Genomic DNA, 14495 nt, shown 5'->3' with positions numbered 1-14495 from the left:
AGGAAGTCAACGAGACGCATTTCCTCTCAGATGGTCCTCAACACCGCCTCCCCACCCCGGACATTCTCATGGCCCCAGAGCACAGAGCCACACCCACGGGGAAGCTAATGTTAGCTACTTATTAGCAAGTGCCTCCCTACAGAGTGTGTCATTTAGTCATTTAATGCTCACAGAAAAGAAAGGGAAGGAGGGAGCCCTTCCGCTGATGAAGGAAGAGCATCGTATACTTGCCCATCGGCTCAGAGCTAAGAGCAACCCAGGCCTTTTACCCCGAGTCACTAAGGGGCTCCTCATCCGTGTGGAGGAGGGGCGGGGGGGTACGTGTCACGTCGGCACAAGGAATAGCTGTCTTAAGAGTCAAAGGCGTCAGAGATGGAGTGGGCTTCCTTGTGGAGTGGTGAGCTCCCTGTCAGCTGAGGCATGTAAGCAGATGTGGGTTCCCATCTGTCCAGGAATGGGGAGATCGAGTGGGCATAGCTCAGAGCCCCGCCAGCAAGGACGGTGCCCTTCTCATCTTAAAGAGAATCAACTCAAACCAGGACCTAATTTTCAGGGTGAAAACAAAGAAGTCTTTATTGGAATTCTATCTTGAAATGAGAGGGAAAACTGCAAAAATACATTCATTTTATCTCCTACTTGACACGGTTTTAGTCAGAAGCGCACCTGCGCTGGTTCTCTGCTGGTTCTTGGAATAACCGACGGCTGGATTGCGTGTTGGGAATGCTGTCATTTCACCGAAATGAGGTTTGCACACCAGCCTATGCGACGTCTCTGGGTCGGGCTTTCGTAGCCCAGACATAATTTGGCAAAAATGCAGGGGCTTCATCGCCCCTTCCAAGAGCTTCTCCAGTCCTTGGCTTTGGGTCGCCCTCCCTGAAAGTGGCCCTCAGGCCATCGCACCGCCGTCGATGTTAGTGGCACGGCCCCGGCCGGAGGCTCCTCGGCCCCTGCTCACCTGCGGCGCGGCCCCCACCCACCGCCCGTGCCAGACCTGCTGATTCCCCCCAGCCGCCCCCCAGAAGCCTGGAATCCTGCTTTGCCTGGTGCCGTCTCTCAGGCTGAACGGGACACTGTGGTTTTCACAGCTCAGACGTGGTCAGAGACCGGCGATTTCTCCCGGTTCACGATTGTGCTGTGGCGTCCGCAGGGAGACCTGCAAGGCCCGGGCTCTGAGGAAGTCTGAGAACCCTTGGTGTTCCAGGGGGAGGGACTCTGAGCCCGGTTCCAATACAGAGGGACTCTGTCTCCCTCCTTTTTGGGCGACCCAGACAATCATTTAAAGTCAGCCAACAGACCCTCCCCTACCAGGCTTAATGATTTTAACGGCCCCTGAACTCCCTGGCCCTCTGAAGTCCCTTCTGGCTCCCAGGGTCCCCGATTCTGCCTCGTCTGTGGCCCTGGAGCACGCCCTTGCCCCTCACACCACACCCCCAAATAGCCAGGAGGGCCGCGGCCACAGGGCAGGGGGTCGGGGGACACCCGTCCAAGGCAGTGGGCTTGCTGCAGTGCTGGCCCGAGCCCGGCTCACCCTGCCTTGAAGGCCCAGAGGATAATGTGCTGGTCTCTGTGGACTAAGAGGCCATGTGCTCGAGTCTTAGAGCAGGCTTCTCACCGAAAGGCAGAGTTTCTCATGCTTTTTTTCATTTCACACTTGAAAACCTAAGAGCTGTTTTTCGCCCGTGGGCCTCCAAACACTGGCCGTCCGCTGACTGCGGCCACCAGCCTGTATTTGCAAATCCCCCTGGAGATCCAGGGGAGGTGGCACCGGGGCTGTCGGAAGCACGCCACGCCCTGCTCCGTGTCTGGCACTGAACTTTCTCTGGGGCTTTCTGCTGTCAGGTCCTCCCCAGGAACCTTGCGAGGCAGCTGACACAAACCCTTGGTCCCACTTTCCAGATGGGGAGATGGAGGCCAGGTGGTTGGCAGGGCGGAGCTGGAACCCGAGAACTCAAGCCCTCGGCCCCTCCTGGAGCCGCCACCCCTCCGGACACACCTTGGTGAGGTGCACGCCTCAGGCCTCGATGGGGTGGACGGGGCAGCCCGCCAGGCACTCCCTGGATAGCCCTCGGGAGTTCTGAGCCCGCGCCCAGTGGCCGTGAAGAGGAGAGCGTGGCCTCCCACCTCTTGCTCCTTACAAAGGCCCAATTCTCAGGCACCCAGAGGCCCTGGGCGAGTCCACAGCGGCCAGTGTTTGCTTTGGCATCTTGTGCTTGGCAGAGCCGGGGCTGTGCCCAGCAGCGGCACCCTAAAACCTGCAGACACCCTGGGGCGGAAGGGAGCATCAGGATGCCCCCGGCCCTCCCAGGCCCCGGTGGGCGGTGCCACTCCCACCACGAGCCAGGCCTGGACCGCGGCCCCGGGTCTCTGCCCTCGGCACCTCGTTTCTCCCAGCTCTCACGGATCAGCAGCTCCCTTCCTGGTTCCTGCCTGCCTGGTTGGTGGAGCGTAATCTGCCCTTCTCTCCCGGGTCTGTTTACAGGCTCCTCCGCTGTAACCTTTCCTTGAAGAGGCCTTTGTATTCCTCCGGTGATCCGTGCGGGGCCCTGAAGGGACAGAGGGCCCCAGTGGCCCCCATGACCTGCACCCAAGGGGCCATGGGCGTCTGGAGGAGGCTCTGCCACAGAGCCCAGGTGTCTTGACTGCCCTGCTGGGTCCCAGAGAGGGAGGCATGGCGCGTCCCTGCAGGGACCCAGCCCCGGGCATGCATGGGGACCTGCACCAGCGTCCCAGCCCTGACCGCCGACCCCAGACCCACATGCCTGCTGCCCTCGGGCTCCATCTTCAGAACCTTCGGGCGGGAAGCTGTGCCTGCGTCCAGCTCCTGGGCACTGCGGGTGGGCAGGCAACATGGATTCCTCCCTGTCATGTTCTTGGAAACAGGGCTGCGCATCCCCTGGAGTGGCAGCAATGCCTTGGAGAAGAGGGCAGGTGGAAACGGGGCAGCTCCCCTGTGAGACTTTTGTAAAGGGAGCCCCAAGACCTTTCCCAAAGAGCGTCAGCCCCTGGGACCTATGGGTCATCAGAGAAGCGATTCTCATCCTGGAGTGTGCATCGAAACAACTCAGAGGGTCAGGACTCCGAGAGAGGCTGACCCCGCGGGCCAGGGGCTGGCATCCTGGTTTTGCATTTTTTAAACAGGACCCCATGATTCTGGTGTGGGGATCACACAGAGGACCATTGCAGGTCCTGTAAGGCTCAGTTCTGGGCTGCGGAAAGCGCTCACTGGCCCCCCTGGTCTCCCACCTCCCTGACATCCCAGTTTCCTGTTGTCATCTCTCTCGGCGCGTTGGGCCAGTCACCTGGGCCGGACACAGACCCATTTCCTCCTGCAGAGCTCAGGGGCCGTTTCCCGAGGGAGCCCCCTGCCCAGAGACCTCCACTTACCCGGCTCACCGGGACCGAGCACCCCCACTGGGAGTTCTCTACCTCAGACCCCGTGGGGCCGGGCGGGGCTGCACGCGTGAGCGGACTGTGCGCACACATGAGGGGTGCTTGTTCCCAGTTCCCGTCAAACACCCAGCCCTCCCGGGGTTTTTGTCTCCCCTCTTGAGCATGGGTCTGGGTTCAGATAAATGTTTCTCTAAGCGACACAAGCAAGTTGCTTAGGTGTAGAGCAGAACTTCAGGGCACAGTGTGGCCTGAATGGGGCGCCACTGCTGGCCACAGCCGGCTGTTGTCTTGGAGACTGCCAGCCTGCTGCTGACCAGAAGAGGCCCTTTCAGAAGCAGCAAGTCTAGATTTTTAAAAATACAGCATCCCTGGGAGGGTGTAGCTCAGTGGTAGAGCCCATGCTTAGCATGCACGAGCTCGTAGTTTTAATCCCCAGTCCCTCCTTTAAAAAAACAACATCATCCCGAGCTGTAAACATCAATCAACATGTTTTAAGTAGCAGGCAAGCTCAGTGAAATCTATGTGCCTGAATGTGGCCCAAGGGCCTCCATTTTGCAACCTCCGCTCAGCATGAAGAGTCTGGATGGAAGTGCTTTGCACACTCATGCAGTCACTCAACAAACACCCAGCAGCGCCCCCGCCCCACGTGCTAGTCTCTGTGCTGGGTCCAGGAGAGATGCAAGGATGGGCAGTTCACAGCCTCTCCAGGAGCTCGGAGTCTGCAGAAGGGCTCCCAGCCGCCGAGACGCCCAGCTGTGGGAGCAGGTGGAGCCTGTGCCGCGTTGATTGCCTGGGGATGTGTTCCTTGATGAGCCACACGTCCCGCTGACTTGCACCCGTGTGCTTTCTTCAGGGGAGATGGGCAGGGTGGGTGCATCTGGCGCCCTGAGGCATGCAGGCCCCGTGACCGCCCTGCCTCAGTTCCAGCCCAGAAGTGAGTTGGGAACCGCTGCTCTCGTGGGAGGCCCCAGCGGAGCCACAGCAAACTTCCCGCCTTGGGTTGGGTTTCAGCCCGCATGGGCGCGAGGGCTGCTGACGGCAGGGAGGCGAGCCCCACCCCTGCATGGCCCGGCAGACCTGGTCTGCAGTGGGCATCCTAAATGCTTGTTCTCACGGAATGGTCCCCGGCCGGGGCTGGGGAGCCCTGCCTCACAGTTGACCTCGGGTGCTGGGTCAGTGGTCCAGCTTCTGGGCCACGCGGGCCTGGACTCCTGCTGTCTTGGCAGGCTGCCTACATGTACCCCCAAACAGGTGCTCCCTGCAAGGGCAGGACCCCCAGTGCACAGCCCTCCACGCCCTGGGTAGGGAGCCCCACCGTGCTACAGTCTTCCTAATGACCAGCTTTTGTCCCCTCCTACTCCTCTGAGAAGCACAGTTGTCACCATCACAGATCTGGCTTTAAGCCGGGAGAGAGAGTGCCTGGGACAGGGTTTCCAGCCCCCAATCTGTGGTGATTTGCCTGGCCTGATAGGACACCGCCAGGGTGCGGGCAGGAGGTGGGCATGGGTGCTGGACCCCTTTCCAGGGTTCACAGGACTGAGCCCAGATGGCAGAGCCCACAGCTAAAGTACTTCCTTCCTGGGCCCTGCTGGGATGGGGGCCGGTGGAGCATCCCTGCTGGCGTTTCCCCAGGTCCCGTGTGTCAGCCTTCTGTTCACCTGTGATTAGGCTCAGTGCTGCACTTGGGGTGATGGAAACAAGGGGGCATCTGGATAGAAAATGGCCTGCACCTCACTGCTGTCTGGTCGTTATGCCCAGGACGCAGTCCTGGCCAGGAGCCCTGGCCTTGCTTCTGGACCCTGGCCCTGCATCTGGCCGGTCCCTAAATAGAATTTTCCTAGCACGAGAGCTACGTGAAAATCCTAGGACACCAAACCTCGTGGGTTCCATCTCCAGGCAGTGCCCGTGGGCCCTTTGGGGCAGGAACTTCACCCAAGTTGAACCTTCCTCTCTCTAGAAAAGAGCCCTGCTAAGCCGATCAGTGGTTCACACGGGTTTGCAGCAGGTTGCTCAGAACCAGTAGAGACCAGGTATTTTTAAGCATCTCTTTTGAAAACCACAGTTTGCTTACTAACAGCTGATGCCGGTATAAGCCGTGGGCTCTGTGGTCAGCCAGGCTCCGCCGGGGTCCTCCCTGGACGATTTCTCTTTACTGCGTGTCTGATCCCCACCCCACCCCAGAAAAGGGCCAAACCAGCCCCTGGAAAGGCCGAGTCGCTGCCTGCCAGCCGGCATGACTGAGAGTCAGGGCAAGAGGCTCTTTAAACCTGTGCTTCTCCCCCGCCCCCCAGGGATCTGGTACAACATCCTCAGAGGCGTCGGGAAGCTCGCGGTCATTATCAACGTAAGTGACGTCCCTGAGCTGCCCTGGGGCCGGGCGCCCCTTCCAGGGGCTGGTCTCAGCCTCCAGTGCAGTCCCGGACTGGTGGGAGTGTCTGTTCAGAAGTGTCCCTTGGTCGTATGGAGGGGGCGGGGCGAGCTCTCTGGGAATAACAAAATTTCCTCCACCTTTCTCTGCAGAGTCCTCCCCCGAGCCCACCTTGGCCCCTAAGTCCGCTGTCTCCCCAGACAGAGAGAAGGAGAGGGGCGGACAGAGATAGGGAGGGCGGGAGAGAGACACCCAGACACAGAGACAAGGAGCGGCACTCAGACAAACAGACAGAGACTCCTTTTTGGGTGTTCCTTTTTTTAAAGAAAAGTTAGTTTTCCCCCTTTATCAGAATTCCCCAAGCCTTCTCACTCAGGTGCGCCCTATTCCCAGCCCCCAGGCCCTCTTCTTGGGGTGCCGGAGAGGCTGACAGGAGTTCCCCCAACCGTTCGTTTGTTCACATAATGTGCCAAGGCCACGTGGTCACGTTTGCCAACTTGGGTCACACGGCCAGGCCCCAGGGCCAGTGCCACCCTGGCTCAGGTGGGACACCTCCCCCGCCCAGCGGGGGGTCCGCACTCACCCAGCGCTCCCCGCCCAGGCGTTCGTGATCTCCTTCACGTCCGACTTCATCCCCCGCCTGGTGTACCTGTACATGTACAGCGAGAACGGGACCATGCACGGCTTCGTCAACCACACCCTCTCCTCCTTCAACGTCAGCGACTTCCAGAACGGCACAGCCCCCAGCGACCCCCTGGACCTGGGCTACGAGGTGCAGATCTGCAGGTACCGCTCTGGGCAGCCCTCTTTGAAGAGCCACATTCGGTGGCCTTCTGGGAAAACTCCTGTTCAAGCCAGGATTCCTAAGGGCAAGTCACAGAACAGCTCAATGTTGCTTCAAAAAGAAAAAAAAAAAAAAAAAGATCCCTGGGGTGGGGGTAGGGGATGATTTATTAGTTCCTTTAACTAAGAAGTTTGGAATAGCTTCAGGCATGGCTGGATCCAGGGGCTGCCGTTTGCCCTCTGGCCCCATTCTGACACTGCCTCCCAACTTTGCATTCCTCCATGTCGGCATCATTTTCTGGCAGGTGGAAAGGAGCCCCCAGCAGTCTTCTCTACTCAGCAGTCTCAGTGGGAAGAATTTCTCTTTCCCACTAGTCAGTAGAAGTCCCAGGATTGAGTCTCACTGACCTGTCTTGAGTCACAGGCCCATCCCCAAACCACTGTTGCCAAAGTAGGGAAGGCTCTTATCGGCGAGGCCTGGGTCATGTGCGGGGGGTGGGGCCTTGGCCATAGAACTGGGGGCATCCCAAGGAAAACTGGGGTGCTGGGACTCAAAGAAGGAGTGATGGATGGTGGGCAGGCAAAAGCAACGGATATCGGAGATAGCCAAACCTGAGGGGCCCCGTCAGCTGGCCAGACACTGCAGAGAGCACCCAGGAAAGATGGAGGTGGGGACGGGTGGGGGTGGGTGAGGGGCAGAGCCAGGCCTGGCCATACTCTGTACATTTTCCTTGTGCCAGCCTGGGTTAGGGGCTGGGGACCTGGGAGTGGGCCACATGACCCCTGCTCTCCAGAGGCCTCGTGCAGGGGCGACGGAAACACACAGATTCGTGTAAAGGGGAGGAAGTAGCTGGAAGCCCAGGTGAAGGGTGGGGGCAGTGGGGGGCACTCCAGGGGGAGGAGCACAGTGGGCAAAAGCAGAGAGGTGAGAATCGGGGTGTTTGTGGGAGGGAAACTTCAGCCTGTCCTGGAATGTAAAGGGGTGAGACTGGAGGGATGGGCAGGGGCGCAGCATCCGGGGTCAGGATGCGGAGGGCTGTCATGTGATTGGCCACTGGCTTCGAGTTGAGGCTGAGAACAGGGAGTAAGAGCCGAGACAGTGTGACCTCAGCTGCCAGTCTGAACGGCCTCCACCCCCACTGACACTCAGAGCGTGAAGGACCGCAGGGGCCGAGAGGCACATCACAGAGCCCACGCGATGGAGCTCGGCCCGTCCTGCGCAGGGCAGGTGTTTGCTCCGCGCCTGTTTACTCTTACTTTGCACATGGTTCTACTAAGCTTATCTATTGGTCTTCACACCCTTGACGTAGTAGCAGGGGGTGGAGGAGACTGTCAGGGGTCAGGGTCCTGCCAGCAGCAAGTAGTGGCCTGCGGCTGCAGCAGAAAAAACAGGCCCAAGAAATGGAAACACAGCACCACCCGGGGTCATCGGAGGCCTTGATTAAAGAGAAGTTACGAGATGTGCTTTGTGTTCTGGGTCAGAGCAGGGACCGCATCCACCCTGGGGCCCAGTCCAGCGGTGGAAAGGAATGAGCTGCAGCCAGGCCCGCCAGCTAGAGAGGGCAGGTGACACGCAAACACGCGGCACAACACGCGGCCCGCTTTTCAGGGTCCCGTCCACCGCATGTTTCCGTGCACACAGATGTGGACACGTACATCACAGGAGCAGCCGGGGTGATCTGCTCCGATGGCCTGCGTGGTTCCCTTGGGGAGGATCAGCCTGGGGAGTGGGGGCTGAAGGGCTCTGGATCCTCCCTCCCTGTCCCCTGCAGGCACGGGCCCCCGAGAGCCCCGAACAGCCCTGAACTGCTGGCCTAAGAGCCACGTTTGTCAGCCAGCTTGCACTGCCCCGGCTTTGAACGTCCCACGCCAAGAACACGCTCAGGCCACCTGCTTAACTCAAAGTGAATTTCAGAGGAAGAATGATTTAGGGCAAAGAAGACGGGGGCAGGCAGTCATTTTATTAGAAATTCCCTCAGAAACGGTGTTGGGGTTTACAGGGCAGACGCTGGTTTTCAAGCCCCAGGAAGCAGCTCCCCGTCCGGGCATCAGTCAGGAGTCCAGCCAGGAGAAAGGGCCCCGTCCGTGTCCCCCGCAGAAGCTCTGCCCTGGAATGGGGCCTGGGGCACAGTCTCTGCTCAGTGAATGTCACTTGTTACTTTGCCTCCGTGGAGGTGAAGGCATGAGCCAGCCCGCTCTGCTCCCTGGGATTCTGGCTTTGGCCAGGCCCACCCCTCGGTTGGCCACAATCAAGTCTGTAGGTGCGGTGCACTCCATGCCACCACCAGCCGCACCTACACCAAGCCGCCTCCCAGGGGAGTTGGCTGCGGGAGGAGTAGTGCCCAGCCCAGCCTGGGGCAGCAGGTGTGGGAGAGGAGCTGGGAGCAGCACTGGCGTCACTGCTGGCTGTTACTAATTTCTGCACTAAAACAGGCATCTCTCACTGAATGCTCACAGCCAAGCCCAGAGAGAGCATTATTATCCTCCCCTGGGGAGCTGGCAGGCAGAGTACAAGCACTAAGCAAGGAAAACAATAAGATTGCCTCTGATCGAGGTCAGTGCAGACGGTGAGGGGTGGCATCTGGACACGTCTTGAAGTGGGCTTTGAGGGGTGCATAGGAGTTTTCCAGGTAACCCGAACACATGGCCCAGCATCCTGCTACAGCTGGCCTTGAGCACAGGAAGAAGTGGGAGGAACAAGTGTGTGTGGCTTCTGACCCTGGGAGAACAGGGGATGCCTGTTCCCGTCAGAGATCAGGTTGTGCAACTTCTGCGTGGCTCAGCACCTGGCACCAGAGTGTGTGCTCCCAGCCCGATCCTATCTCTGGGGTTGGCAGCTCGGCACTGAACAGGCCCGCAGAGACTCTTGTCCAGCTCCCGCAGACACAAAGCTCTGTGGGTGAGGGGCCGTCTGTGTCCCCCGCAGAAGCTCTGGCCTGGAGTGGGGCCTGGTGCACGGTCCCTGCTCAGTGAATGTCACTAAGTGAGGAAATGCCAGACCAAGGCCCAGAGAGGCCAAGCAATGGCACAGGGAAGCACAGCAAGGCGGGAGCCAACGGTGGGTCGACGGCAGGCCTAGGCGTATGGAGCCAGCTGCCTCCTCTCCTGGTTTCCTGCACTGGGCCTCCACTTTTCAGTGACCAACAGGGCACTCCTGCAGCCCAGCACCTGGAAACCAGCCTAGTGTGGCTTTCTTGGACAGATTTGGGAAAGTTTTCCAACATTTCCTCCAAATTTAGCTTTGTTAAAACCAGGCGCCTCCAAATTCGGGGCATTCAGGGGGCCAGGTGGGGACAGGGCCCTGGCTTCTCACCCTCACCCCACCTCCACACCGAACAGCTCTGAGAAAAAGGCAGACCTACCGTACGAGAGGCGCCCCCACTCCCTGAGGGCAGGGGGCGAGCTTATCTCAGCAGGAAGTCAGTGGGCAGCACTGCAAGTGATAAGGTGAGGAGCAGGCTGGTACTTAACTTACCCCGTGGAGATAAGGAGGTAGCAGCCGGGCAGCCGCGGGGACAGGGAGGGAGGTGCCCCCGGGGGCCGGGCCCATGAGGCAGGGCAGGCCTGGGCACAGTTGCCTGGTGCCCTGACCGCACCAGCTGTGTGTTTAACCTCGCACGTGGGCTTCTTTGAGGAAATGTTTCATTTTTTCCCAATAGCACCCCCTACAGAGCCGGGAGAGATGGGAGAAATGGTTTTCAAACAGGGTTCCACGGACCCCAGCCTGGAGTTTTGTGGACAATGAGGGTTGGGTTGAGGTTCCAGGCTTGGGGACCCCACCCCTCTTCAACCAGGGAGGCCCTGCTTGCTTTGTGTGACCTACTAGGGTTTCACCTGGGACTTCTTTTTGGAAAAAGGACCCCGCTGCCTTCTACAGCTGGGAACCTCTGTGCCGGGCGGTCCCAGAGCCCCTCCCGCGCGCCCGCAGCTGGGCTTAGGGGACGCCCGGTGGAGTCTGCGTTCCCCGCGAAGCTCCCTCGCCTGCCCGGCCCACGTGGGCGCCTTCCCCCAGGGAGGGCAGCTCTCCCGCAGGCATCCCGGGAGCCCCCCGGCCCAGCCAGACCCCAGTTCCTCTTGAAGACCCTCCCTGACCCCTGGCGGCCTTCGGCAGGTACAAAGATTACCGGGAGCCGCCGTGGTCGGAGCACAAGTACGACATCTCCAAGGACTTCTGGGCCGTGCTGGCCGCCCGGCTGGCCTTCGTCATTGTCTTCCAGGTGCGAGGTCCCTGTTGTTTCCGGGTTTAGGGATCGGGGCGCTGAGGAGGTGCTCTGGGCCCAGAGCAGGGGCAGGAGGGCAGGAGCTGGCTGATGTCAGGGTCCAGAGGTTCGAGGACCTGCTCTGGACACCCTAGGGGCAGTGGAGGGGTGGGCTGGCGCCCAGGCCCTATGCAGAGACAGGTCCCAGAACCTCGTGAGTGAAAGGAGGGCAGGGGAGGGGCCGGACCAGTGCTGGCAGAAGGGTTTGGGCTCCTTGGCGTGGGGGGGCAGGTTTAGTTAAATATAAGTGGTGTTTATTGAAGGAGACACGGAGGGGGCCCTACCTTAGCCTCCCCTGTGTGTGGCAGAAGACAACCCCCAGTGGACAGGAGGGCAGTGGGGTCCCCGCTGACTCCAGCCCCCGCCAACAGCCAGGGAACTCGGCCCCCCCGGCCCCGTCTCTGCGGAGGGGGGCGGGCGACCTCTGAGGCTGGAGCGATTCCCCGTGGACAGGACCCCAGACCGGGGAGCCGGCTGGTGCACACGGCGCTGAGGTCTCAGCCGGGCGGGAGCACCCTCAGCCGCCCGGGCCCTGCTGAGCCAGCACTCCTGTGCCGCCCCTTAGCACCTGGAACCCTAAGAACTGGGTTCCAGCCCCAGCTGGCCCCATCGACACAGTGTGGCCTCAGGCAGGGCTCCCATCCCCCGAGGCGCCCCTGTCTCCCCTGCCAGCTTTCCACAACGCTCTGCAGGCTAACTGGCATCTGGGCCCCGTGCCCCAGAAACAAAGCCTGAGAGGGGGATTCTGGTGCCGGCGGGTTGTTGAGGGGAGGCCCCAGGAGAGGGGCGGGAGCTCGGCAGGGAGGGGCTCTGGGCCGGAGCGAGCATCCCAGCACGCCTGTGGGCCCACCGGAGGCAGAGAGCGCCGGTCATTGGCTGCGGGCTGTCCGGGCCGGGAACAGGGAGACGGAGGGGCAGTTCCTTGGGCAGCTGTGCACTTTGTGGCCACTGCTGGCTACCACAGGGGGCTGGGAGTGCCAACCAAGAAAGGCGGGGCCGGCCGGGGGATCAGCATCCTCCGTGACAAGGCAACTACCTCAGCCACACGTGCCAACAAGTGCTCACCAGACAGAAGCTGGAAAAACAGAAATTTCTGTTTTTCCGTATAAGTGGATTTATTTGCATCTTACACGCCAGAAATGGATCCAGGGAGGAGCCAGGCGTTCAGGGTGGTCCTGGGAGGCGTGCCAACGGCAGGAGCACCTGCGGAATTGGCAGTTTACGGGCTATTTGTATTTTAACCATTTTCCTTGAAGGCTTAATACGCATTACATTTGGTGATGTGTGGCCAATCAGATCATTGTTAAGCCTCCCAGTCAAGGGATTCAGAATCGCTTGGAGACTTTTCCTAGTTACTGAGCTCAGATTCCTTCGAGAAGGTCGGCCACCACCTGAAGGACCCCAGGGCTGGTTTCCTGTTTCATTTATACCTTCGGGGAAACTGAGGCCCGGGGGCTCCAGGGCATGGCTGAGGTCACAGGGCGCGGCGCTGCCAGGGGGCTGCAGGGGAGGTGGGAGCATCTCCCGAGCCCTCTCCTTCCCACCCCGACTCGCTGGCTCTCCTTCCAGAACCTGGTCATGTTCATGAGCGACTTTGTGGACTGGGTCATCCCGGACATCCCGAAAGACATCAGCCAGCAGATCCACAAGGAGAAGGTCCTGATGGTGGAGCTGTTCATGAGGGAGGAGCAGGGGAAGCGGCAGCTGCTGGATACGTGGATGGACACGAGCCGCACGCCGGCCGGGCCGTGCGGCAATCACAGCCCCCCTGCCCGCCCGGACGGCCCTGACGGCCCGGGGGGCACCCCGTAGCAGCCGGCAGCCCTGGCCACACACACCCTCTCCCGGGGCAGGCGGCATCTTGCACCCACCTGGCCCAGTGGCTCCTGTGTTTGTTGCGAACCTGGAAGACCACCTTCTGATAGGACAACATTTTTCCATCTTTTCCTGTTTTTTTTTTCCCTTGTTTTTGCACAAAACCATTATGCAGGGAATTCTGTTATCTTTAGTATTCAAGGTTAATCAAAATGATCGCTGGGGACGGGGTGACACACAGTGCAGGCACTTTGCAGAAGCAATGCTCGAAGCCTGGGGTCTCCTTGGTGGTGGGAGGTGAGCAGTGACCCAACCCCCCCCCCAGAAATCATCTTCTTTAATCCTTCTGATGCCTTAAGAGAGATGCAAGGTGGCACTCCAAAGCATTGGGCCAAAGCTGGTGGGATATTTGAGGGAGAACGGGGAAATGGATAAGGAATAAACGAGGTGGACACCAGTTCCAAAAGGCGTCACCTGCCCCTAGGTTGGAAAAGTGAGACTTTTTATCACCTTTTCCTTCCATGGGTGCAGAAACCGAGACACTGCTCAGAAAGAAGGACTCCCTGGCTCCGTCCACTCAGAGGGCCTGGGAGCTTCAAACTTACTCTTGGAGACCTAGCGGGATGCTGGTGTCCTGAGTGAACAGTGACAGGCACCTCCGGGGACCCCATCGTCCGCCACACGCCTCCCCCAGCACGAGGCGACAGGAAGCCGCGCGGTGAGCGATTCCGGCCTCTGAGGCTTTTCTCCCGGCGGCTTCAGGGTTTCAAGACATCTTAAGGCTTTGGGGAGACCTTTTGCAGCTTCAGAATATTTATTGGGTTTTTGTAATCAATTCTACGGTGGATTTGAGGGGGTTTTTTTTCTGTAGCTCAAAGGTGGAAGGCGTTTATTTTATTAGCTAACCAAATACCATTGAGAGGAATTTAAAATACGGTTACTACCAAAGATTTTTATTAATAAAGGCCTCTATTTTGATAATACCTCTTATATTTTTACTTACAGGAATGTTACTGTTGGACAATTATCATTTTAAAAGCTTGTAAAAAACACATCTCATAGGTGATAAGAATGATCTTATTTGCAGCCATTCTCCTAACCGACTGTCTGAAGTTTCTCAAGCACCCAGAGAACCGTGAAAGGAACGTCTCACCGAAGGGAGGGAAGGAAACACAAGTGTTTGTCGTGAACGTGTGGTTGGTGAGACACTGACCTTTCTGTAAGCTGCCAACTAGGAGGGACGTCCGCAGGTGTCGTAGACTTTCGTTTTGGGCTAAAATCATGCAATCTGATGCTTCTCTTTTTTCTTGTACAGTAAGGAGTTGGAAATGGGGGATTTTGTATATCAACACTGTACTCAAAATTAGGTGATGACCAGAAGATCCTTTTATGGAAACCATTTTTTTAAAAAGAGAATGTACTCAAATCCACAGAGGACCGTGGCTGAACATTCATCTAAATAAATTTGTATACACAACACTTTCCTCTCAAACCCTGTCCGCGTGACTTTTGCCCGGGGAAGCTCGTGGGGCTGTCCCTAGAGCCCCGTGGCCAGAGCTGCAAATTCGGGAGGGACTCAGAGGTACCTGTGTCCTCAGTGCCAGACCCCTGACTTGTTCTAAAAGTTCCTGCAACTCCGTGTCTCTGCAAGTGTGTGCACGTGCGTACACGTGTGTGTGCGCGTGGCTGCGTGTGCACACGTGTGTGCAAGTGGTTGTGTCTCAGTGTGTGCATGCTAGTACACGTATGTGTGCGTGTGTGTTGGATGGCAGTCGTGGTCACACCTTCCCAGCGGCCTCTTCCACGATCCCCGAATCCCAGCCCCTGGTCCCGCCAACCCAGCAGAGTAGTATTTGGGATTTCAAGTTCCCCCCACACCT

At 58.9% G+C, this 14495-nt stretch overlaps 1 protein-coding gene across 12 annotated transcripts in view; it reads left to right on the top strand.

Moving 5' to 3' along the window:
- Window positions 1–14094, top strand: part of ANO1 (anoctamin 1) — a 133009-nt gene extending 118915 nt beyond the window's left edge. For 6 of the 12 annotated variants that reach the window (XM_074371545.1, XM_074371550.1, XM_074371548.1 and 3 more), the window contains 4 exons: window positions 5682–5734; window positions 6360–6544; window positions 10653–10758; window positions 12370–14094. In XM_074371545.1, coding sequence (XP_074227646.1) covers window positions 5682–5734; window positions 6360–6544; window positions 10653–10758; window positions 12370–12612 — 587 coding nt within the window. In that variant the 3' untranslated portion in view covers window positions 12613–14094. The other 6 variants (XM_074371557.1, XM_074371546.1, XM_074371552.1 and 3 more) reach the window with 1 other exon arrangement.
- Window positions 14095–14495: the final 401 nt, after the last annotated feature.

Source organism: Camelus bactrianus, chromosome 10 (genome assembly GCF_048773025.1).
Source record: "Camelus bactrianus isolate YW-2024 breed Bactrian camel chromosome 10, ASM4877302v1, whole genome shotgun sequence".
Lineage (NCBI taxonomy): Eukaryota > Metazoa > Chordata > Mammalia > Artiodactyla > Camelidae > Camelus > Camelus bactrianus.
This window is presented reverse-complemented; position numbering and strand designations above follow the sequence as displayed.